Raw genomic sequence first — 24,184 nt, 5'->3', positions numbered from 1 at the left:
ATACATAAGAGAGCAGTAGCTCACAGTTGATCTTGTTTTATCGACATTGTGATTTTAAGATTTTAACTTTGAAAACTCAATAATTTCAGAAGTGTGACCACAGGTATTAAGTGATTTAAGGCTGTTTAGTGGGTTGATTAAAGTATCCATCCATTATCTGTAGCCGCTTATCTTGTCCTACAGGGTCGCAGGCAAGCTGGAGCCTATCCCAGCTGACTATGGGCAAGAGGCAGGGTACACCCTGGACAAGGCGCCAGGTCATCACAGGGCTGGCAGATAGACACAGACAACCATTCACGCTCACATTTACATTCACATTAACCTAACCTGCATGTCTTTGGACTGTGGGGGAAACCGGAGCACCCGGAGGAAACCCACGCGGCCACAGGGAGAACATGCATTCTATTTCCTTCACTCCAGACCGCCAGGGTGGTGCTGAAAGCACTAGTGGAAGGATCTTTGCATCCGTGCGTTTCGAGAATCGCATACAAAAGTTGTCATCTCATGACGTATGACGTGCCTGCCTATATAAGGCAACATCCCACGTCATTTGGCCTCTTCTTTTTTCTCACGTTGGAATCGCATCTCTTCTATTGGAATTGTGTGTGTGCTATCAGTTAACTGTGGGAATACCTGCGACAATCTACAGTGCAGCTCGTGACTGAAGAGGACTTCAGTGGGACTCGACTCCACGCAAGCTGTTTGGTCGCTAAGGTAACTTGGTTGACATTATTTTGAGGTTGTTTATGCATTGATAGTCATTGAATCTTGGCTGCCAAGTTTTCAGGAACGACTATTATATCGGTCTTGTCACAAACTGTTCAGTTGCCGGCAGGTTTGTCAGTGTTGAGTGAGTTAGCGAATTGGTTGCCAATAATGTTAACGTGTACTTACAACTTTACGTGAGCATCGGTTTTCTGGTTGCTAGTAAATCGTTGTCTGTAGCAGTAAAGTTGCGCTTGCAAACTCTCTAGCCTTGGTTGCCAGGCTAGCAAGCAGCGCTACACCTTGCTTCTTTTCTTAAAAAAAAAAACGTGGGTGAGTAGACACTGAGATGGATTCAGTGAGGTGTTCCACTTGCCCCAACCTAATGGAGGTGCTGGATGCACATGATCGCTGCGCGGAGTGCCTTGGCTCATGTTCTCAGCCACCTGACCAAGAGGAAGTGATGTCTGTGGCTACCTCAGACATATTTTTCAGTCAGCCTTCTTCCTTGGCACAGCCACCAAGTGAAGTCCTGCCATGTGTTGAGCCCCGTGATTCGGGCAGTGATGTAACCTCTGGGCGATCGGTGGAGGCCACACTGAAGGCTTTGCTTGCACGTTTGCGATTGGACACCCCGGCGCCTCCTATCGGATCTGAGAACATGTTCCTGCGCCGTGTTCAGCGCGCCTCTCCGGTAATTCCACAGTGTCGTGACTTTACTTCTGTGGTGGCCTCTGCCCTGGAGGCTGCTACGAAAGCTGCCCGTCCAGACCAGATGTCTCGCATGCTTGCGGCGATGCAGGACCCCGGTGCTGTTGGCTTGGGTAGCATGCCAGTAGTCGAATCAAGCATTGCTTCGCTCATTGTGTCTCCTGATGAAGCACTTCGGGAGCAGGTGCGTTGCCCTAACGCTGAGTGCCGCCGCACAGACGAGCTACTTTCTCGTGCTTACAACTCTACTGCCTTTCTTGGCAGGGTGTCTAACTCACTGGCACACATGCTTGTTATGCTGCACTTGACACTCAACACATCAGCAGACCCACTGGCGGCTGAGGTACTGGAACTTGCACTGCAGGCTATGGGTGTCATTGCCAACCAGTGTGGCACTACCTTGGGCGCCTTGCTGCAAGCCCGTCGACAAGTGTGGCTGGCTCAATCACCTCTGCCAGAAGTATGCAGGAACAACCTGAGGCACCTCCCACTGGCACCTGGACAGGTCTTTGGGCTAGCAGCACAAGAGGCCCTTGACAGACGCATGTCTGTTACAGAGTCTCGCTCCTGTCATGTGGGCATAGCACCCACCTTCAGAGCTCTGCCAAACCCTTCTGCCTCATGCTTTAGGCATGTGGCCCCTAGAGCTGCACAGAGGTCTCCACATCAACCCCAGCAGCAGGCCCCCAATCCCCCACCTCCCTCATCTCCCTCGGCCAGTCAGGGTGGCGCTCAGCCACATGTGAGTTTTTGCCCTTTTCGACAGACGGGTCCTCCCCGCCGTCGTCGCCCCCCCATCCCTTCCGAAAAACGTAGACAGGACCACTGACAGGTCAGGGCCAGTGGCAGGAGTTTTTACAGGCAGCCAGCTAGCGCGTTGGCGTGAAATAACAACCAACCAATGGCTACTCACCACCCTTTCAGAAGGGTACTGCCTGCAATTCTGCCACCAGCCACCAGTGCATTTGGGTGTGAGGCAGACAGTTATAACCAATCCAAGACAGGCAGAAGCCTTGTCAAGAGAAGTTCAGTTGTTACTACATAAAGGAGCCATAGAGATGGTCGACCCCATTGTTCATCCAGGGGGTTTCTTTTCAGTTTATTTTCTCGTTCCAAAGAAAGACGGCGGATTCAGGCCGATTTTAGATTTAAGAAGGTTAAACCGTTTCTTGAAGGTGCTTCCTTTTCGAATGCTACGAACAACAGATGTACTGCAGGCGGTCACAAACCAGGACTGGTTTGTGACCGTAGATCTCGAGGATGCCTATTTTCACATACCCATTGCTGCGGACCACAGGCGCTTCCTTCGTTTTTCGTTCATGGGAAAGATTTTTCAGTTCAGAGTTCTCCTCTTTGGACTTTCTCTGGAGCCAAGGGTGTTCTCGAAATGCGTCCAAGTAGCACTAGAGCCCCTTCAGAAGGAGGGCATAAGAGTGCTCCCTTACTTGGACGACTGGCTTCTTTGTGCGGCATTGCCCAAACAGGCCAGGGAACATGCTCACCGGTTGCTACTACACATTACGGCTCTGGGGTTCAGGGTGAACCAGAGGAAGTGCAAACTGGTCCCAGTCCAGGCAGTACATTTCATCGGCCTTGCCCTGGATTCGAACACTATGCTGGCCAGTCCCACGCCAGACAGATTAAGTTCAATTCTCACTGGAGTGAACCACCTTCGTGTCGGGGGAACTCAGCGTAACGTTTCTCTCCTTCAGCTGTTGGGGAAACTCACAGCGGCCTCAGTAGTCATTCCTCTAGGTCTTCTGTGGCTAACGGCTTTTCAGAGATGGCTTCTTCAACTGCGTCTGTGTCCAGTGCAAGACAGGCACATGAGGGTGAGAATAACACGCCGTTGCATGCTCATGCTAAGACCTTGGTCCCAGGCACACTTTCTCACTCGTGGAGTTCCACTTGGTCCCCCACCGGGACGTGGGAGGTTATGGACAGATGCTTCCCTCATGGGTTGGGGTGGAGTCTGGCGTCGGCAAGGTGTGAACGACACCTGGCCTGCTCCGTGGCGCACGTCCCACATCAACACACTGGAGTTGATGGCGGTGTTTCTGACATTGCGCCACTTTCAGGAAGTGCTACGGGGCAAACATGTACAGTGGTGCTTGAAAGTTTGTGAACCCTTTGGAATTTTCTATATTTCTGCATAAATATGGCCTAAAACATCATCAGATTTTCACACAAGTCCTAAACGTAGATAAAGAGAACCCAGTTAAACAAATGAGACAAAAATATTATCTCATCTCATTATCTCTAGCCGCTTTATCCTTCTACAGGGTCGCAAGCAAGCTGGAGCCTATCCCAGCTGACTACGGGCGAAAGGCGGGATACACCCTGGACAAGTCGCCAGGTCATCACAGGGCTGACACATAGACACAGACAACCATTCACACTCACATTCACACCTACGGTCAATTTAGAGTCACCAGTTAACCTAACCTGCATGTCTTTGGACTGTGGGGGAAACCGGAGCACCCGGAGGAAACCCACGCGGACACGGGGAGAACATGCAAACTCCACACAGAAAGGCCCTCGCCGGCCCCGGGGCTCGAACCCAGGACCTTCTTGCTGTGAGGCGACAGCGCTAACCACTACACCACCGTGCCGCCCACAAAAATATTATACTTGGTCATTTATTTATTGAGGAAAATGATCCAATATTACATATCTGTGAGTGGCAAAAGTATGTGAACCTTTGCTTTCAGTATCTGGTGTGACCCCCTTGTGCAGCAATAACTGCAGCTAAACGTTTCTGGTAACTGTTGATCAGTCCTGAACACTGGCTTGGAGGAATTTTAGCCCGTTCCTCCATACAGAACAGCTTCAGCTCTGGGATGTTGGTGGGTTTCCTCACATGAACTGCTCGCTTCAGGTCCTTCCACAACATTTCGATTGGATTAAGGTCAGGACTTTGACTTGGCCATTCCAAAACATTAACTTTATTCTTCTTTAACCATTTTTTGGTAGAACGACTTGTGTGCTTAGGGTCATCGTCTTGCTGCATGACCCACCTTCTCTTGAGATTCAGTTCATGGACAGATGTCCTGACATTTTCCTTTAGAATTTGCTGGTATAATTCAGAATTCATTGTTCCATCAATGATGGCAAGCCGTCCTGGCCCACATGCAGCAAAACAGGCCCAAACCATGATACTACCACCACCATGTTTCACCTGTCTGCTGCCATTCGACGCGTGCTCAGGCAACATCATGGGCAGCTCTCCGGTGTGTACCACTCTCTGACATTTGTGCTGCTGCAACTTGGTCCAATACATGTATATTTGCCCGGTACTACAGGCTAAATGTTGCGTCCATGCCATTGCTGTGTGCAGCTGTTCTTCTAGAAGGTGGTGATGCTCTTCTGAATTCCTCGTGACTGGGTTGGTATTCGTCTTCCACTAGTGCTTTCAGCACCGCCCTGGCGGTCTGGAGTGAAGGAAATAGAACGCTGGTTACGAATGTAACCGTGGTTCTATGACTAAGTGGAAGACCGCCAGGGTCTTTGGTCACTCGGATTGCGCGAGAATGATCTTGAGGCCAAATGACGTGGGATGTTGCCTTATATAGGCAGGCACGTCATACGTCATGAGATAACTTTTGTATGCGATTCTCGAAACGCGCGGATGCAAAGATCCTTCCACTAGTGCTTTCAGCACCGCTCTGGTGGTCTTCCACATATGCCGCTTTTCCACTACAAACGCGGCTGAGCCGTGCCGTGCCGAGTCGAGCTGAGTCGAGCTGAGCGGGGCTGTTGGAGTTGCATTTCGACTACAACCGCGCTGAACCGTGCTGGCTGGAAGTGGGTGGACACATTGGGTGGAGTTAGCGAAAGTGGGTGGACGTCATGTGATGCCGTTAAGCAGCGCAAACAGTGACATCAGTGACAGTGGCGGAACAAGTCAGAGCCGGGCCGGGGGCGGGGCAAATGACCGGGCCCTTTATTAAAGCTTATCATAACATCATTTTAGGCTACAAAATGTCCGCAACTGCGGTGTTTACCAATTTCAACACTACCGGGTGCAACTATGTTATTTAGTACATCAAGTCCTTCAAACGAACATGTAACTCAGAAACAAAAAACATTAGGATACTGTACATGGCTCATAATAAAACATCAATAGCCTATACTGCGCACATTATTTGAAGGGCATACGAATGAGCGCTCAGAGTGGTGACAGGAAGAGTCAGAAATAAAAGGAGGGCGGTGCAAACCTCACTGAATGCACTGTGTTTACCAATTTCAACACTCCGGGGTGCAACTATGTTATTTTGTACATTAAGTCCTTCAAACGAACATGTAACTCAGAAACAAAAAAACATTCGGCGACATACTGTACATGGCTCATAATAAAACATCAATAGCCTACTGCGCGCATTATTTGAAGGGCATACGACGAGCCTTGCGCTCCGCGAACTCGTCCACGATGCTCTGTATGTCACTGATTCAGTGATCTTTTAAGCGGTAGTCTCACGACCCGAATAGTAAACAATAAACATGGAGGACATGGAGTCGTTAGTGTTGCTGGTCTCGGTGCTGTGGCTTGTTGTCACCGACAACGCGGACAGATACTGGCAAGAGCGTATAGATGAGGCGAGGCGCATAAGGCTTCAGAAATTCTCGTAATTCGTAATTCTTCTTCTTCCGGGTTTACGGTGTTTACAGATCCCAGCGCGCTCGCGGGGCGTGTGTGGGCATGTGAGGACACGCCTCCTCACCAATCAGTGCACAGGGGAGTGTCTGCTCACGCCCCCAACCTCAGTCGGCACGGTTTGGCTCGCTTCAGCCCCACTCCAAAACGGTGCGAGTTTTAGGGGCTAAGCGGGGCTGAAACGAGCTGAGTCGTGCTGGTTTTTGGTAGTCGAAACGCGAGCCGTGTCGGGCTGAAGTGAGCTGAAGCGAGCTGAAGCGAGCTGAAAAAGGGTAGTGGAAAAGGGCCATTAGTCATAGACCCACGGTTACATTCGTAACCAGTGAACTCCGCACAGAAAGGCCCTTGCTGGCCACGGGGCTCGAACCCGGACCTTCTTGTTGTGAGGCGACAGCGCTAACCACTACACCACCGTGCCGCCCTTAATTAAAGTACTTGTTGGATTAACTTGCTGTGACGTTAAACTGCATGTAGGAACCTTTTAAAGAAAAATGCTGTTTGTTTTTTTTTATTAGAATGAACTGGAATCTGAGTCCTGGCTCTGCTTGGAAGCAGTAAATTCTCCTCAAACCCACAAGACTGCAAGAAAAGTGTTTCGGGCAGACACCACACCCCACTCCTCCACTTTCACTTCATCAGTTCTCTTGAGCTGGTGGAATTTGCCTCCAGCTGTGTGTTAAAACCTGTCCTTCTCCTTTGCATCTGTCTCAGAGGGCACTCATATGCTCGTCTCGGGACACACAAACATACATACACAATCAAGCCAACGATACACTCCCCAAAGCCTCCAGACGCTCCTAAATGGTGTGTAATTAGGCTGGACACTGAAGCAGGCCCTGTGGCCAAGTGAGTGATACTTACTGTAGACAATCTGTGTGGAGCTGGGACTCTTCCTAAAATTAATGCTTTACGGGCTGTAGAAAAGCAGTCCCAGTCCTCAGTGAGGTGTGGGGGGGCGGGCGGGGGGGGAGCTGGAGCTGATGGGAGGCTGTTGGTCCCATGTGTATAAAATGGATGTCGGCTCGGAAGATGGTAGCGCGGGTAGAGGACTGAGGATGAAATGATAAATGGAAGGGTGTGTGTGTGTGTGTTTGGAGACATTATCAGGAAATGGTATGTCATGGTGTTGCATCATGTAGGATGGACAGAAAGAGGATGAGTTCTGCCTGCGGGGAGAAGCTCATTACTGACCAAAAGTAATTAGTATAGTACAGAATGTCCAGAATTGTTTTATTTTAAATGTGACGTGTTTTCATATCGTAAACAAGTGCGAAAGAAAAGAAAGGGCTCAATAAAATAATTTAAATGAGTAGCCTACAGTGTACAAATGTGGATTTTTTAAAAAAAACGTATTTATTTTTGCAGTCGAAGCAAAAAGTCACGCCATGTCCGTGACCAAAGAACAGCAGAACTCAATACGTTCTTGTTTTTTTTTTTTGAATTCCTGTGATAAACTGTGACTGAAAATCACATTTTCACAACGAGCTACTGTAGCCCAGCAGCTCCATAATACTGAGCTACATTTACCACATAAAATGACTAGGTGCATGTTCTCCCTCTGGCTGTCCGGGTTTCTTCTGGTTCTCAAATCTTGTTCCACTGTCCAAAAAACATGCCAGACTGGGAGACTCTAAATTGCTCCGAGATGTGAATGAGTGTGCAAATGTACAGACATCCGTCAGCGAAAATGAAAAGCCATCATGGTGTCTCAGCAAGTTGTCAGGCCACTACGAGCTGCCAGAACAGCTTCAGTGCACCTTGGCACAGACTCTGCAAGTCTCTGGAACTGTACTAGAGGGATGTAGAACATTCTTCAGGGAGGGAGGGAGGGAGGGAGGGAGTGTATGCAGACCTTTTTCAAAATAGCTAACAGATTCACTGTGGCTCTGATTAGGATAAAGCGATTACAGTCGAACTCAGATCTCTAGAGATGCCGGTGAGTAAATGCGTTTGTATATTGTGTCTTCATCTCAGTCCGAGACATCTTGGAGCTATCATTAAACGGCATCTCCATGTTCTTTAGCGTTCTCCAGAGTGCTACCCTGCTTTATTCAGTCCTCCAAGACAACATTTCGATTCATTTCGTGACTCAGCCTGACTAATTATAAGAGCCCTGACAAACACATCAGCCACTTTCGTCAGAGTTTTATAATTACCTCTCCAACTGAAGCTGAAAAGTAACTGCGAGGGGGGGGGGAATAAATTGCGAAGAAAGAGGCCAAAGAGAGAAGACGGTACAATGCAATCGATAACGTGAACGTTGTTTTGCTTCGTCTCCTCTCCAGGCTCAATGCCAGCAGCCAGATCTAATCACATCCTTTTCAGCAAAACCACCTAAGTACCTGTGTGATAATCTCGTTTCAGTGCAGCCACTAATCATGAGCAGTCCAGGGGGAAGCTGGGGGAGCGAGAAGCCCGAACACTCTCTCACTCCTCCTGGACAGAGGGCAGCGCAGGGCAGTGTGTGCCAGTGCTGCAGGGGGCCAGTGGACCTGCCAGCGTGCTTCTGTTTTACACAGCAGGATGAAATAAGCCTTTTGTTGTGCTGATTAAGACACGGAATTAAGGAGACCGTCGTGGCCAGTATTGCTGGAGCTGAGACAACATGCGCGCGCGCACACACACACACACACACAGAGCCAGAGGCCATGGGAACTGTAGCAGAACACTGTTAGAACCCCCCCCCCTTCATTTTCTTTCTCTCTGTCTCTCTCTCTCATTCTCATCATTCTGTCAGTTCAATTTTGTATCTCTCATTTTCTCGCGCTCTCTCGTGCTCTAGCTCTCTCATTCTCTCCCCCCTTCAGTCTGTCTTTCAATCGCTTTCTCTCTCTGTGTCTCTCTCTCATTCTCATCATTCTGTCAGTTCAATTTTGTATCTCTCTCTCGTGCTCTCTCGTGCTCTAGCTCTCTCATTCTCTCCCCCCTTCAGTCTGTCTTTCAATCGCTTTCTCTCTGTGTCTCTCTCTCATTCTCATCATTCTGTCAGTTCAATTTTGTATATCTCATTCTCTCGCACTGTCTCTCGTGCTCTAGCTCTCTCATTCTGTCTCTCCTTCAGTCTGTCTTTCAATCTCTTTCTCTCTGTCTCTCTCTTTCATTCTCATCATTCTGTCAGTTCAATTTTGTATCTCTCTTTCTCTCGTGCTCTCTCGTGCTCTAGCTCTCTCATTCTCTCTCTCTCTCCTTCAGTCTGTCTTTCAATCTCTTTCTCTCTGTCTCTCTCATTCTCATCATTCTGTCAATTCAATTTTGTATCTCTCTCTCGCGCTGTCTCTCATGCTCTAGCTCTCTCATTCTATCTCTCCTTCAGTCTGTCTTTCAATCTCTTTCTCTCTGTCTCTTTCATTCTCATCATTCTGTCAGTTCAATTTTGTATCTCTCTCTCGCGCTCTCTCGTGCTCTAGCTCTCTCATTCTCTCTCTCTCTCTCCTTCAGTCTGTCTTTCAATCTCTTTCTCTCTCTCTCTCTTTCATTCTCATCATTCTGTCAGTTCAATTTTGTATCTCTCTCTCGTGCTCTCGTGCTCTAGCTCTCTCATTCTCTCTCTCCTTCAGTCTGTCTTTCAATCTCTTTCTCTCTGTGTGTCTCTCTTTCATTCTCATCATTCTGTCAATTCAATTTTGTATATCTCATTCTCCCGCGCTCTCTCGTGCTCTAGCTCTCTCATTCTCTCTCTCCTTCAGTCCGTCTTTCAATCTCTTTCTCTCTGTCTCTTTCATTCTCATCATTCTGTCAGTTCAATTTTGTATCTCTCGCGCTCTCTCGTGCTCTAGCTCTCTCATTCTCTCTCTCTCCTTCAGTCTGTCTTTCAATCTCTTTCTCTCTGTGTCTCTCTTTCATTCTCATCATTCTGTCAATTCAATTTTGTATCTCTCTCTCTCGCGCTCTCTCGTGCTCTAGCTCTCTCATTCTCTCTCTCCTTCAGTCTGTCTTTCAGTCTCTGTCTCTCTTTCATTCTCATCATTCTGCCAGTTCAATTTTGTATATCTCATTCTCCCGCGCTGTCTCTCGTGCTCTAGCTCTCTCATTCTCTCTCTCCTTCAGTCTGTCTTTCAATCGCTTTCTCTCTGTCTCTCTTTCATTCTCATCATTCTGTCAGTTCAATTTTGTATCTCTCTCTCGCGCTCTCTCGTGCTCTAGCTCTCTTTCTCTCTCTCCTTCAGTGTGTCTTTCAATCTCTTTCTCTCTCTGTGTGTCTCTCTCATTCTCATCATTCTGTCAGTTCAATTTTGTATATCTCATTCTCTCGCGCTGTCTCTCGTGCTCTAGCTCTCTCATTCTGTCTCTCCTTCAGTCTGTCTTTCAATCTCTTTCTCTCTCTCTCTCTTTCATTCTCATCATTCTGTCAGTTCAATTTTGTATCTCTCTCTTGCGCTCTCTCGTGCTCTAGCTCTCTCATTCTCTCTCCTTCAGTCTGTCTTTCAATCTCTTTCTCTCTGTCTCTCTTTCATTCTCATCATTCTGTCAATTCAATTTTGTATCTCTCTCTCGCGCTCTCTCTCTCCTTCAGTCTGTCTTTCAATCTCTTTCTCTCTGTCTCTCTCTTTCATTCTCATCATTCTGTCAATTCAATTTTGTATCTCTCTCTCACGCTCTCTCGTGCTCTAGCTCTCTCATTCTCTCTCCCCTTCAGTCTGTCTTTCAATCTGTCTCTCTCTTTCATTCTCATCATTCTGCCAGTTCAATTTTGTATCTCTCTCTTGCGCTCTCTCGTGCTCTAGCTCTCTCATTCTCTCTCTCTCTCCTTCAGTCTGTCTTTCAATCTCTTTCTCTCTCTGTGTCTCTCTTTCATTCTCATCATTCTGTCAATTCAATTTTGTATCTCTCTTTCTCTCGCACGCTCTCGTGCTCTAGCTCTCTCATTCTCTCTCTCCTTCAGTCTGTCTTTCAATCTCTTTCTCTCTCTCTCTTTCATTCTCATCATTCTGTCAATTCAATTTTGTATCTCTCTCTCATGCTCTCTCGTGCTCTAGCTCTCTCATTCTCTCTCTCCTTCAGTCTGTCTTTCAATCTTTCTCTCTGTCTCTCTCTTTCATTCTCATCATTCTGTCAATTCATTTTCGTATCTCTCTTTCTCGCGCTGTCTCTCGTGCTCTAGCTCTCTCATTTTCTCTCTCTCCTTCAGTCTGTCTTTCAATCTTTCTCTCTGTCTCTCTTTCATTCTCATCATTCTGTCAATTCAATTTTGTATTTCTCTCTCGCGCTGTCTCTCGTGCTCTAGCTCTCTCATTCTCTCTCTCCTTCAGTCTGTCTTTCACTCTGTCTCTCACGCTGTCTCTCTTTCATTCTCATCATTCTGCCAGTTCAATTTTGTATCTCTCTTTCTCTCGCGCTCTCTCGTGCTCTAGCTCTCTCATTCTGTCTCTCCTTCAGTCTGTCTTTTAATCTCTTTCTCTGTGTGTCTCTCTCAATCTCATCATTCTGTCAATTCAATTTTGTATCTCTCTCTCGCGCTGTCTCTCGTGCTCTAGCTCTCTCATTCTCTGTCTCCTTCAGTCTCTTTCAATCTCTTTCTCTCTGTGTCTCTCTTTCATTCTCATCATTGTCAATTCAATTTTGTATTTCTCTCTCGCGCTGTCTCGTGCTCTAGCTCTCTCATTCTCTCTCTCCTTCAGTCTGTCTTTCACTCTGTCTCTCACGCTGTCTCTCTTTCATTCTCATCATTCTGCTAGTTCAATTTTGTATCTCTCTTTCTCTTGTGCTCTCTCGTGCTCTAGCTCTCTCATTCTGTCTCTCCTTCAGTCTGTCTTTTAATCTCTTTCTCTCTGTGTCTCTCTCTCTCATTCTCATCATTCTGTCAATTCAATTTTGTATCTCTCTCTCGTGCTCTAGCTCTCATTCAGTTTGTCTTTCAATCTCTTTGTCTCTCTCATTCTCATCATTCTGTCAATTCAATTTTGTATCTCTCTCTCTCGCGCTGTCTCTCGTGCTCTAGCTCTCTCATTCTCTCTCTCCTTCAGTCTGTCTTTCAGTCTTTCTCTCTGTCTCTCTCTCATTCTCATCATTGCCAATTCAGTTTTGTCGGTCATTCATTCTCTCTCTCCTTCTGTCTCTTTCATCCTCCTCCTCATTCTGTCAGTTCAATTTTGTTTTTCTCTTTCATTCTCTCTCTCGCGCTGTCTCTCGTGCTCTAACTCTTTCATTCTCTCTCTCTGCTTCAATCTGTCTTTCAATCTCTCTTTCTCTCTCTGTCTCTCATTCTCATCATTCTGTCAATTCAATTTTGTATCTCTCGTGCTGTCTCTCGTGCTCTAGCTCTCTCATTCTCTCTCTCCTTCAGTCTGTCTTTCACTCTGTCTCTCACGCTGTCTCTCTTTCATTCTCATCATTCTGCCAGTTCAATTTTGTATCTCTCTTTCTCTCGCGCCGTCTCTCGTGCTATAGCTCTCTCATTCTCTCTCTCCTTCAGTCTGTCTTTTAATCTCTTTCTCTCTGTGTCTCTCTCTCATTCTCATCATTCTGTCAATTCAATTTTGTATCTCTCTCTCGTGCTCTAGCTCTCATTCTCTCTCCTTCAGTCTGTCTTTCAACCTCTGTCTCATTCTCATCATTCTGTCAATTCAATTTTGTATCTCTCTCATGCTGTCTCTCGTGCTCTAGCTCTCTCATTCTCTCCTTCAGTCTGTCTTTCAATCTCTTTCTCTCTCTGTCTCTCATTCTCATCATTCTGTCAATTCAATTTCGCATCTCTCATTCATTCTCCCTCATTCTCTTTTTCCTCTCGTGCTCTTGCTCTCTTGTTCTCTCTCTCCTTTAATCTATTTTCTTCTCTTTCTCTCACACTCTCAAGTTCTCTGTCTCTCTCGTTCTCTTTTTCCTCTCGCGCTGTCTGCCGTGCTCTCGCTCTCATTCTCTCTCTCCTTCAATCTGTCTTTCAGTCTTTCTCTCTGTCTCTCTCTCATTCTCATCATTGCCAATTCAGTTTTGTCGGTCATTCATTCTCACTCATTCTCTCTCTCCTTCTGTCTCTTTCATCCTCCTCCTCATTCTGTCAGTTCAATTTTGTTTTTCTCTTTCATTCTGTCTCTCGCGCTGTCTCTCGTGCTCTAACTCTTTCATTCTCTCTCTCTCTCTCTGCTTCAATCTGTCTTTCAATATCTCTCTCTGTCTCTCTCTCATTCTCATCATTCTGTCAATTCAATTTTGCATCTCTCATTCATTCTCCTTCATTCTCTTTTTCCTCTCTTGCTCTCGTGTTCTCTCTCTCTCCTTTAATCTCTTTTATTCTCTTTCACACTCTCAAGTTCTCTGTCTTTCTCGTTCTCTTTTTCCTCTCGTGCTCTGTTGTGCTCTCATTCTCTCTCCTTCAATCTGTCTTTCAGTCTTTCTCTCTGTCTCTCTCTCATTCTCATCATTGCCAATTCAGTTTTGTCTGTCATTCATTCTCACTCATTCTCTCTCTCCTTCTGTCTCTTTCATCCTCCTCATTCTGTCAATTCAATTTTGTCTTTCTCTCGCACTGTCTCTCATGCTCTAGCTCTTTCATTCTCTCTCTCTGCTTCAGTCTCTTTCAATCTCTTTCTCTCTGTCTCTCATTCTCATCATTCTGTCAATTCAATTTTGTCTCTCTCATTCTCCTTCATTCTCTTTTTCCTTTCATGCTCTTGCTCTCTTGTTCTCTCTCTCTCCTTTAATCTCTTTTATTCTCTTTCTCTCTCACTCAATTTCTCGATCTCTCTTTTTCTCATTCTCTGTCTCTCTCGTTCTCTTTTTCCTCTCATTGCGTCTCTCGTGCGCTAGCTCTCTTATTCACTCTCTCGTTCGCGCGCTCATTCATTCTGTCGTTCAGTCTCTCTCTCGTGCTCGTTCTCGCTATCATTCAGGGTCAACTCAATTTTGTCTCTCATTCATTGTCTCGTTCTCTTTTTCCTCTCGCGCTGTCTCTCGTACTCTCATTCTCTCCTTCAATCTGTCTTCCAGTCTTTCTCTGTCTCTCTCATCATTGTCAATTCCGTTTTGTCTGTCATTCATTCTCTCTCATTCTCTCTCTCTTTCATCCTCCTCATTCTGTCAATTCAGTTTTGTCTCTCTTTCATTCTCTCTCGCGCGCTGTCTTTCGTGCTCTAGCTCTCATTCTCTCTCAATCTGTCTTTCAATCTCTTTCTCTCTGTGTCTCTCTCATTCTCATCATTGTCAATTCAATTTTCTCTCTCATTCATTCTCCCTCATTCTCTTTTTTTCCTCTCGCGCTGTCGCTCGTGCTCTCTCTCTCATTCTGTCTCTCCTTTAATCTCTTTCATCTTTTTCTCTCACACACAAGTTCTTGCTCTCTTTCTCTCACACACTCATTCTGTCTCTCTCATTCTCATCATTCTGCCAGTTCAATTTTGTCTCTTTTTCCTCTCATTCTGTCTCTCATGCGCTAGCTCTTATTTGCTCTCTCATTCATTGTTGTTCATTCTCTTTCTCACTCACGCTCTTGCACTCGTTCTCTCTTTCCCTGTCAATTCAATTTTGTCTCTCATTCTCTTTTTCCTCTCACACTCTCTTGTGCTCTCGCGCTCTCATTTTCTCTCCTTTAATCTCATTCTCTTTCTCTCACACTCACGTTCTTGCTCTCTCTTTCTCCCATTTACTCATTCTCTCTCTCTCATCATTCTGTCAATTCAATTGTCTCTCATTCTCATTCTCTTTTCTCTCGTGCTCTCTCATGCTCTCGTTCTCTCTTTTAATCTTTCGTTCTCCTCTCACACTCATTCTCTGTCTCTCTCATTCGCATCATTCAATTTTCTCTTTCATTCATTCATTCATTCATTCGTTCATTCTCTTTTCCGTCATTCTCTCTCGTGCGCTAGCTCTCTTATTCGCGACCTCATTCTGTCGTTCATTCTCTTTCTGTCACTCACACTCTTGCACTCGTTCTCTCTTTCTCTGTCAGTTCACTTTGATCTCTCATTCATTCTCTTTTTCCTCTCACGCTGTCTCTCGTGCTCTCGCTCTCTCATTCTCTCTCCTTTAATCTTTCATTCTCTTTCTCACACTCAAGTTCTTGCTCTCTCTCTCATTTACTCATTCTCTCATTCTCATCATTCTGTCAATTCAATTTTGTCTCTCTTTCATTCTCTTTTTCTTTCTCTCGCACTCTCAAGCTCTTGCTCTCTCAGACTCTTACACTCTCATTCTCCCATGGTCTCTCTCTCCTTTCTCATTTTCATCATTCTCTGTCAATTCAATTTTGTCTCTCTCATTCATTCTCTCTTTTTCTCTTGCACTGTCGCTCGTGCTCTAGCTCCCTCATTCTCTCCTTCATTCTCTTTCCCTCACACTCTCAAGCTCTTGCTCTCTCACTCTCACGCACACATTCTGTCTATGGTCTTTCATTCTCTCACCTTTATCTCATCCTGTTTTCTTGCTTGTCTTTCAGTGCGGGAAGTAAAGCCCTGTCTGTGCTGGTTCCCTCCCCATATTTGTCTCTATGCTCATTCATTAAATTTATCTTTTATAACTTTTTCCTTCTTTCACCGAAATCATAATCCAACATGTTTTACACCCCTCTCATGGAGGACGATTCAGTCTGAGTGCAGCTCATCAGCAGAGCTTAACACCAATTTGATGAGCACACCAGTTCTGCATAAAAATGTCCTGAGGTCTTTTGCAGTGCTCTTGCGTTCTTGCTGTCTCAGCCTGTGGCTACAGACGTTGTCTGTCATTTACGGGAAGCTCTACAAGCCTTAAACATCTCTGATCTTTGTGATTTTTGGATCTTGTGACACTGCAAAAGCAGCAGCAGCACATTTTCCTTTCTCATCTTCATCCCTTTAGCCCTTTGCTTTCCACATACTGGTCTTATTTGATGTACAGTTTCACACTCAGGTTCGACATTCCCTCTGCTCCTGAACGTCCTGACTGATGCGCCTGCATTTCCTGATTTGTAAATTTATGCTCTGTGTTTTATAAGAATAAAAAAAAAATAAAATGCATTTTGAAGAAAAGACAGATCAGGATCCCTCCGTGATCCCTTGCTGTAATCTCATTTCAGGGCCAGCACTGGCTCTCCTCTCTCATGCACATCTACAGTGGACATGAAAAGTGTACACACCCCGTTAAAATGACCGGTTTTTCTGATGTAAAAAACCTGAGACCACGATAAATAATTTCAAAACTTTTCCCACCTTTAATGTGACCTATAACCTGTACAATTCAATTGAAAAACAAACAAATCTGTAAGTACAGTAAGCTGGTTGCATAAGTGTGCACACCCTTAAACTAATACTTTGTTGAAGCACCTTTTGATTTAATTACAGCATTCAGTCTTTTTGGGTTCACACCTGCCATCAATTAAAATGACTCTGATTAACCCCAAATAAAGTTCAGACATTTACTCAGTTGCATCCTGCAGCAAAAGCCAGCGTTCTCAGAGAGCTTACAAAGCATCAAAGGGATCTCATTGTTGAAAGGTATCAGTCAGGAGAAGGGGACAAAAACATTTCCACGGCATTAGATATACCATGGAGCACAGTGAAGACCGTCATCAAGAAGTGGAGAAAATATGGGACAACAGTGACATTACCGAAAACTGGACGTCGCTCCAAAATTGATGAAAAGACAAGACGAAAACCGGTCAGGGAGGCTGCCAAGAGGCCTACAGCAACACTGAAGGAGCTGCAGGAATTCCTGGCAAGTGCTGGTTGTGTACTACGTGTGACAACAATCTCCCATATTCTCCATGTGTCTGGACTATGAGGTAGGGTCAAAGAAAAACATCCAGGTCTGGCTAAATTTTGCAAAAAAAATACATCAACTCTCCCAAAAGCATGTGGGAAAATGTCTTATGGTCTGATGAAACCAAGGTTGAACTTTTTGGCCACAATTCCAAAAGGTATGTTTGGTGCAAAAACAACACTGCGCATCACCAAAAGAACACCATGCCCACGGTGAAGCATGGTGGCGGCAGCATCGTGTTTTGGGGTTGTTTTTCTTCAGTCGGAACAGGGGCTTTAGTCAAGGTGGAGGGAATTATGAACAGTTCTAAATACCAGTCAATTTTGGCCCAAAACCTTCAGGTGTCTGCTAGAAAGCTGAAGATGAAGAGGAATTTCATCTTTCAGCACGACAATGACCCCAAAAAAGTTTTGGAACGGCCCAGCTAGAGCCCAGACCTAAATCCAGTTGAAAATCTGTGGGGTGACCTGAAGAGGGCTGTGCACAAGAGACGCCCTCGCAATCTGACAGATTTGGAGCGCTTTTGCAAGGAAGAGTGGGCAAATATTACCAAGTCTAGATGTGGCAGGCTGATAGACTCCGACCCAAAAAGACTGAATGCTGTAATTAAATTAAAAGGTGCTTCAACAACGTACTAGTTTAAGGATGTGCACACTTATGCAACCAACTTATTGTGCGTTATTTATTTTTTATGCTTTTCCCCCCCCAACAGATTTGTTTGTTTTTCAATTGAATTGTACAGGTTATAGGTCACATTAAAGGTGGGAAAAATTTTGAAATTATTTATCGTGGTCTCAGGTTTTTCTGATGTAAAAAAAAAAAAAATCATTTTAACGGGGTGTGTACACTTTTTATATCCACTGTACCCGTTCACACTGCGCTTCCCTATGGACTTGATTTCTGTAGGGTGAATGTTGTAGTCTGTCCATATTGCTCCTATATGGTGCCAAAAATGAAAATGCGGTTCTTATGAAACTTCGAAACTGACGTTTCGGAGTTCTCTGTGCAAGTTTTCTGCGTTGCATGATACCAAGGGATTATTATACTGAATTTATTCCAAGGTGGATATTTTACTGTCATAGTTTTTCGTGCCTGACCTTCATCTAGGTAAATGTTAAGCCATATTTTTTCCTTTAGAGGCTCAAGAGAGACTTCGTTACTTCAGGCTGTGTGACAAATGTGCTCTGTCAGTCACATAGGAGAAAACAGGAAACTCTTAAATGACCAAGAAATGAAATACTGCACCAGCGTTTTCCCACTTGCAGTCATGCGACACACTGGTAGGAGAACCGCCTTCCCTGCCAACACCAGACGTCTTTTAACCAGAGCGTCGAAGGAGCTATGTGCCATCAGTTTGTGTTTTATTTATTTATTTATTTATTTATTTTTAATGATCCACAATTAACCAATTGCAGGAAGGTTGCTCCATTTTTGTACAAGCCATTAGACGGGACATCTGATGAGATTGTGGCTACTGCTCCGGAATTTTAAATTCCCCACTCACTCCTGTTCACATATATCACCATGGACGTCGACTCCAGGGCAGGATAATGAAAAGGCTTTCTATTCTCTGTCAGAATTAAATCTGGGCACATCAGAGGCCACAAATTAATATTTAATAGCCAAAACCTGATCCTAAAACCTCAACACTGCTTTTTTTTTTGTTTTGTTTTGTTTCAACTTCCCTCAGGTCTTCACCCAAACAACACTTTCCTTTGCAGCGCCAGCTCCTTTGTGCCCCCCTTCTCTCTCTCTCTCTCTCTCTCGTTATTAAATTCATAAGAAACGCTGATAGAATTTTAGCAAACTTAGGTCTCAGATTTGCTCATTCCTCATCTGTAATTCAGAAACATGATCAATACATTGTGCTGTTCTCTCTGTCTCTCTCTCTCTGTCTTGCAGGAGTACCCGGACTCGCGGAGAATCCTCAATCGATCCTTTGATAGCTGTGTGGGCCAGGCTGCACTCTTCAGCCAATCAGAGAGCCCTGTGCAGCCCCATATGGTGATGAACAACGTCTTTGAGCGCTCTGTGGGTAAGTGAGAGTGCCTGTGCTGTCTGTTATGTGACAAATGAAGCAGTGAGGGACTTGACACACATTGAAATTTCAGTTCAAATTAGTGCCAGTATTTTGCAGTTAAATATATCGTCCAAGGATCCTTTTAATCGCTTTTCATTTACACACGCTACTCTCTCGCTGTATAACACGCAGGGGCGGAGCAAGAAGTTCCGAGCTTCTCAAAAGAATGTTTTTTTGTTTTTGTTTTTTTGTCAGAGCGCGAGCTCCAGAAGTGTATGTTGCGTTTTTGTATAAAATAAATCAAATCCATATTTTATATTTACATTGTGTGTATGTGGTGTTTCTGTCCCTGAAGGAATCATGCCATATTAAGACACGCCATGTCGTAACATATTCAAAGTTTTAGACGACTTAAAAATATTTCTCTTGAGTTGTATTTATATATTAAAGCAAAAATATGAATATAAACTTGTTTATACATTAAAAACATAAGAGTAATAAGAAGAATAATCATCATCATCAACTGCTAGAAGACCGGACTTAATTTTGAAGGATAAACAAAAGATGATGATGTGGATGTGTGACATGGCATGCCCCCAGGAACAGAATATTGAAAAAACTATCACAGAGAAAAGAACACGATATCGACAGCTAGCATTTGAAGTTCGAGAAAGAAGGCAGGGATACACGGCACATGTGGTTCCACTGGCGATTGGCTGTTTAGGTGGTGGTGGTATCCCTGGTGTCACCAAGGAATTATGGAAAATCTTGAGCGAAGAGGAGGAAGCTCGTTCTGTGGTTGGAACAATGCAGAAAACGGTTCTAATAGATGGAAAAACAACTATCCGGAAGGTTCCTTCGGGTCTAATCGAAAGCACAGTTGATGGGTAAGGTGTTGCGAGTTCTCAAGTGGGTTGACAAACTTTGGTAACCCTTTTCATTGGCTGTTGGCTTATGTTAACAGCAGTAATAATAATAATAATAACAGTGTTCTCTCCAGGATTAAAATAAAGCCCTAACTTTTGCATAGCTGCAGGCCACCCTGCGCGGCCCTTAGGGTGGAGAGTACGTAGGCGCATAGGAGAAAAGTATGTTGAGGGAATTTGGGGGTCCTCCCTCTGGGAAAATTTTGAAAAAAGGGAGCCCATTTGGTGGCATCTGGTGACTTTTAGGAGCATTTTATGGTGGTACTGACACTATCATTTTCTATCCCCTGCTGGCCGAAAAGCCCGAAAGGGGATTATGTTGTGGCAATTTCCGTCCGTCCCGGGAAGGGTGCTCACCTTCTGACATCAACTCCTCTCACAATTTTTGGAGGAATTTCACGATACTTGGCAGGGTTCTGTGCTATATGTCGGTAATACGTATATTGTTATTTCGTTAAATCCGGCCACATTTTACCAGAGTTACAGCCATTGATTAACAAAATTATAATTTGACAATTTCACAAGTGTGTTTTTTCCTTCTGAAATCAACTCCTCTCACGGTTTTTGGAGGCATTTCACCAAACTTGGCAAAAGGCCTTGTTATATGTCGGCAGTACGCAGATTGTAATTTTGTTCAGTTCGGTCGCATTTGACCAGAGTTACGGCCCTTGATTAACAACCTTGTACTTTCGCAATGTCATGAAGGTGTGCTTTCCTTCTGACATCAACTCCTCTCACAATGTTTGGACAAATTTCTCGAAGCTTGTCAAAAGGCCTTGTTATATGACGGTAATACGCATATTGCGATTTAATTTCATTTGTGAAAACTTTACCAGAGTTTTGACCCTTGATTAAATAACTTGTACTTTGACAATTTCATGAGGGTGTACGTTCTTCTGAAATCAACTCCTCTCACAATTTGTGGAGGAATTTCACCAAACTTGGCAAAAGGCTTTGTTATATGACAGTTATACGCATATTGAAATTTCGTTTAGTTTGGGCAAATTTTACAAGTTATGCCCTTGAATATTAACAAACTTGTATTTTGGCAATTTCATCAAGGTGTGTGTGCTTTCTGAAATCAACTTCCCTCACAATTTTTATTATCCCCCGCTGGCCGAAAGGCCCAAAGGGGGATTGCCATGGCGATGTCCGTCTCGAGAAGGGTACTCACCTTCTGAAATCAACTCCTCCCACAATTTTTGGAGGAATTTCACAAAACGTGGTACGATTCTTTGGTATATGTTGGTAATACGCATATTGTAATTTCGTTCAATTCAGTCGCATTTTACCAGAGTTATGGCCAAGTTGCCAGCAGGGGATATTGTGCTGTCAGAGCACTCTTATTACTGTTATCATAGTTGAAAAGGTTGCTACAAGAAGTGGAGGTCTGTGATGCTGTGGTTTGCAGCATGGGGTTCACATGAGCAATAAATAGTCATTATATAACAACGTATTATCTAATAATGCTGTTTTATTACCTGAACCACTGTCAGAACACCACTAACCAAAAGTTTAAATTAGTTCTGTTGCGGTTAGAAGAAAATCTTAATACCCCCTACAGAGTGCATTTACTGCACAAATGCCCTTTATACTCAGGCCTACTTCAAACACCAAAAGCACCTTAGAATAAACAACATGTTTGAGAAATAATACAACTACTAGTACGCATACGGACTGTGTAAACCATACAGTGCTTTGCAAAAGTATTCATACCCCTTGAACTTTTTCACATTTTTCCACCTTACAACCACGAACTTAAAAGTTTTTTATTGAGATTTTATGTGATAGACCAACACAGAGTAGCACATAGCTGTGAAGTGAAACGAAAATGATAAATGGTCTTCAAAATTTTAAACAAATAAAAATCTGAAAAATGTGGTGTGCATTAGTATTCAGCCCCCTGTCCTCTGATACCTCTAAATACAATCCAGTGCAATCAATTGCCTTCAGAAGTCATCTAATTAGTTAATAGAGTCCTACTGTGTGTAATTTACTCTCAGCATAAATACACTTGTTCTGTGAAGGCCTCAGTGGTTTGTTAGAGAATACTGAAGAACAAACCGCATCATGAAGACCAAAGAACTCACCAGACAGGTCAGGGATAAAGTTCTGGAGAAGTTTAAAGCAGGGTTAGGTTATAAAAAAATATCCCAAGCTCTGAACATCTCAAGAAGCACTGTTCAATCCATCATTCAAAAATGGAAAAAGTATGGCACAACTGCAAACCTACCAAGACGTGGCCGTCCACCTAAACTGACAGAGCGAGCAAGGAGAGCACTGGTCAGAGAAGCAGCCAAGAGGCCCATGATCACTCTGGAGGAGCTGCAGAAATCCACAGCTCAGGTGGGAGAATCTGTGCACAGGACAACTATAAGTCGTACACTCCACAAATCTGGCCTTTTTGGAAGAGTGGCAAGAAGAAAGCCGTTGTTGAAAGACAGGCATAAGAAGCCATGTAGGGGACACAGCAAACGTGGAAGAAGGTGCTTTGGTCAGATGAGACCAAAGTTGAACTTTTTGGCCTAAATGCAAAGCGCTATGTGTGGCAGAAAACTAACACTGCTCATCACCCTGCACACACCATCCCCACTGTGAAACATGGTGGTGGCAGCATCATGCTATGGGGATGCTTTTCTTCAGCAGGGACAGGGAAGCTGGTCAGAGTTGATGGGAAGAGGGATGGAGCTAAATACAGGGCAATCCTGGAAGAAAACCTGTTGGAGGCTGCAAAAGACTTGAGACTGGGAAGGAGATTCACCATCCAGCAAGACAATGACCCTAAACATACAGCCGGAGCTACAATGGAATGGTTTAGATCAAAGAATATTCATGTGTTAGAATGGCCCAGTCAAAGTCCAGACCTAAATCCCATTGAGCATCTGTGGCAAGACTTGAAAACTGCTGTTCACGGACGCTCTCCATCCAATCTGGCTGAGCTTGAGCTATTTTGCAAAGAAGAATGGGCAAAAATTTCAGTGTCTAGATGTGCAAAGCTGGTAGAAACATGCCACAAAAGACTTGCAGCTGTAATTGCAGCAAAAGGTGGCTCTACAAAGTATTGACGCAGAGGGCCTGAATACTAATGCACATCACATTTTTCAGATTTTTATTTGTTTAAAATTTTGAAGACCATTTATCATTTTCGTTTCACTTCACAGTTATGTGCTACTCTGTGTTGGTCTATCACATAAAATCTCAATAAAAAAACTTTTAAGTTTGTGGTTGTAAGGTGGAAAAATGTGAAAAAGTTCAAGGGGTATGAATACTTTTGCAAGGCACTGTAAAGGACGGTTCTTGAAATGAGCACTAAGTCTGGGATAATTATACAACACTCGGACGTGGAAAGCTGGATGATCTGTCCTCAACCCAGAGTCCAAGCCATTAATTGATCACGTGGAGTCTCCTCTTTTTCTTGTTAGCCCAAGCATCAGCTGCAGCAGCATAGTCCATCTCCTCACATGGTGGGCCTTGTAGGGTGATCATGAGGAGGTGGTTGAGGGTTTTTGCTGTCATCTGGTTTCTTTTGTTTGTTTTTATTCTGTTCCTAAAAGCTGATGTTGTGAAAGTCTTTCCACAAAGAAGCTTTTCTTGCTTTTGTCGGTTTATTATTATTATTATTATTTTATTTTTTAAACTGTTCTTCCATGTCAGGACTCTTCGAGGGAAAAAAGAAGGTACAGTATATTCTAACATGTAGCTAATGCTAACGCTCAGCTACAAGTCTGCACCGTCACTCCAGTCATTTCAAGGAATTTTGTATGGCTCATAACCGCTAATAAACTCAAATTTCCATGTATATCTATCCTTTGCTTCTTTCTGACTAAGGTTAACCAAGTAATCTGGTAATAGAGCTTTTTTAGCTGTAGTTTTCTTCAGGTAACAGACGCCAGACATCTTTGCTTGGCTTCAGTATGTGAACAGTATGGAAACAAAGCTTGCTTGTCCCCCAGGCATAGGGTAGCGACGATTGCTAAGGTAAATGTGACGTCAGTGCAAGGGTGCTCGTCCACAGCAAAGTGATTGAGGGCGTTTGCTGTGATTGGGGATTTCCCTGGGGTATTTCCGGTCTGCCTGAGTGCATCAAGACAGCAAACCGGCCCAAAACACTGATTTTCTTTGAACAGATGCCCCAACATCGCAAAGTAGAAATTTGATGTGATTTTTTTCAGCGAGTGTTGGAACAAAAAAATAGCGTGTCGGCATGAAATTTAAGTGTGTCGGCCCCAACATGCAGAAGCGCTCTGGGGAGAACACTGTAATAGTAATAATGATAATGATGATGATGTAAAATACAAAAGATGAATGAGCCCAGGTAGAACCCTCTATGAAGATAAAACCATGACACAGACTTTTCCCTGAGCACTTATATCTGCAAAATCTGCACGGCTACAATTTGTGTTTTTTTGCTGAAATGATCATCTGTCATGATATACAGTGGGTATGAAAAATGATAGGTTTTTCTGATGTAAAAAAAAAAAGAGACCACGATAAATAATTTCA

General features: G+C 44.3%; 1 protein-coding gene across 6 annotated transcripts in view; it reads left to right on the top strand.

The window, feature by feature from the left end:
* pard3bb (par-3 family cell polarity regulator beta b) overlaps positions 1–24,184 on the top strand; it is a 920,021-nt gene that overhangs the window by 539,642 nt on the left and 356,195 nt on the right. For all 6 annotated transcript variants that reach the window (XM_060930186.1, XM_060930187.1, XM_060930184.1 and 3 more), the window contains one exon: positions 18,638–18,770. In XM_060930186.1, the coding sequence (XP_060786169.1) occupies positions 18,638–18,770 (133 nt within the window). The remainder of the gene's footprint in view (positions 1–18,637; positions 18,771–24,184) is intronic.

This window comes from Neoarius graeffei, chromosome 9, assembly GCF_027579695.1.
Source record: "Neoarius graeffei isolate fNeoGra1 chromosome 9, fNeoGra1.pri, whole genome shotgun sequence".
Taxonomy (NCBI): domain Eukaryota; kingdom Metazoa; phylum Chordata; class Actinopteri; order Siluriformes; family Ariidae; genus Neoarius; species Neoarius graeffei.
Note: the sequence above shows the minus strand (reverse complement) of the source record. Positions and strands in the feature narration are given on the sequence as shown.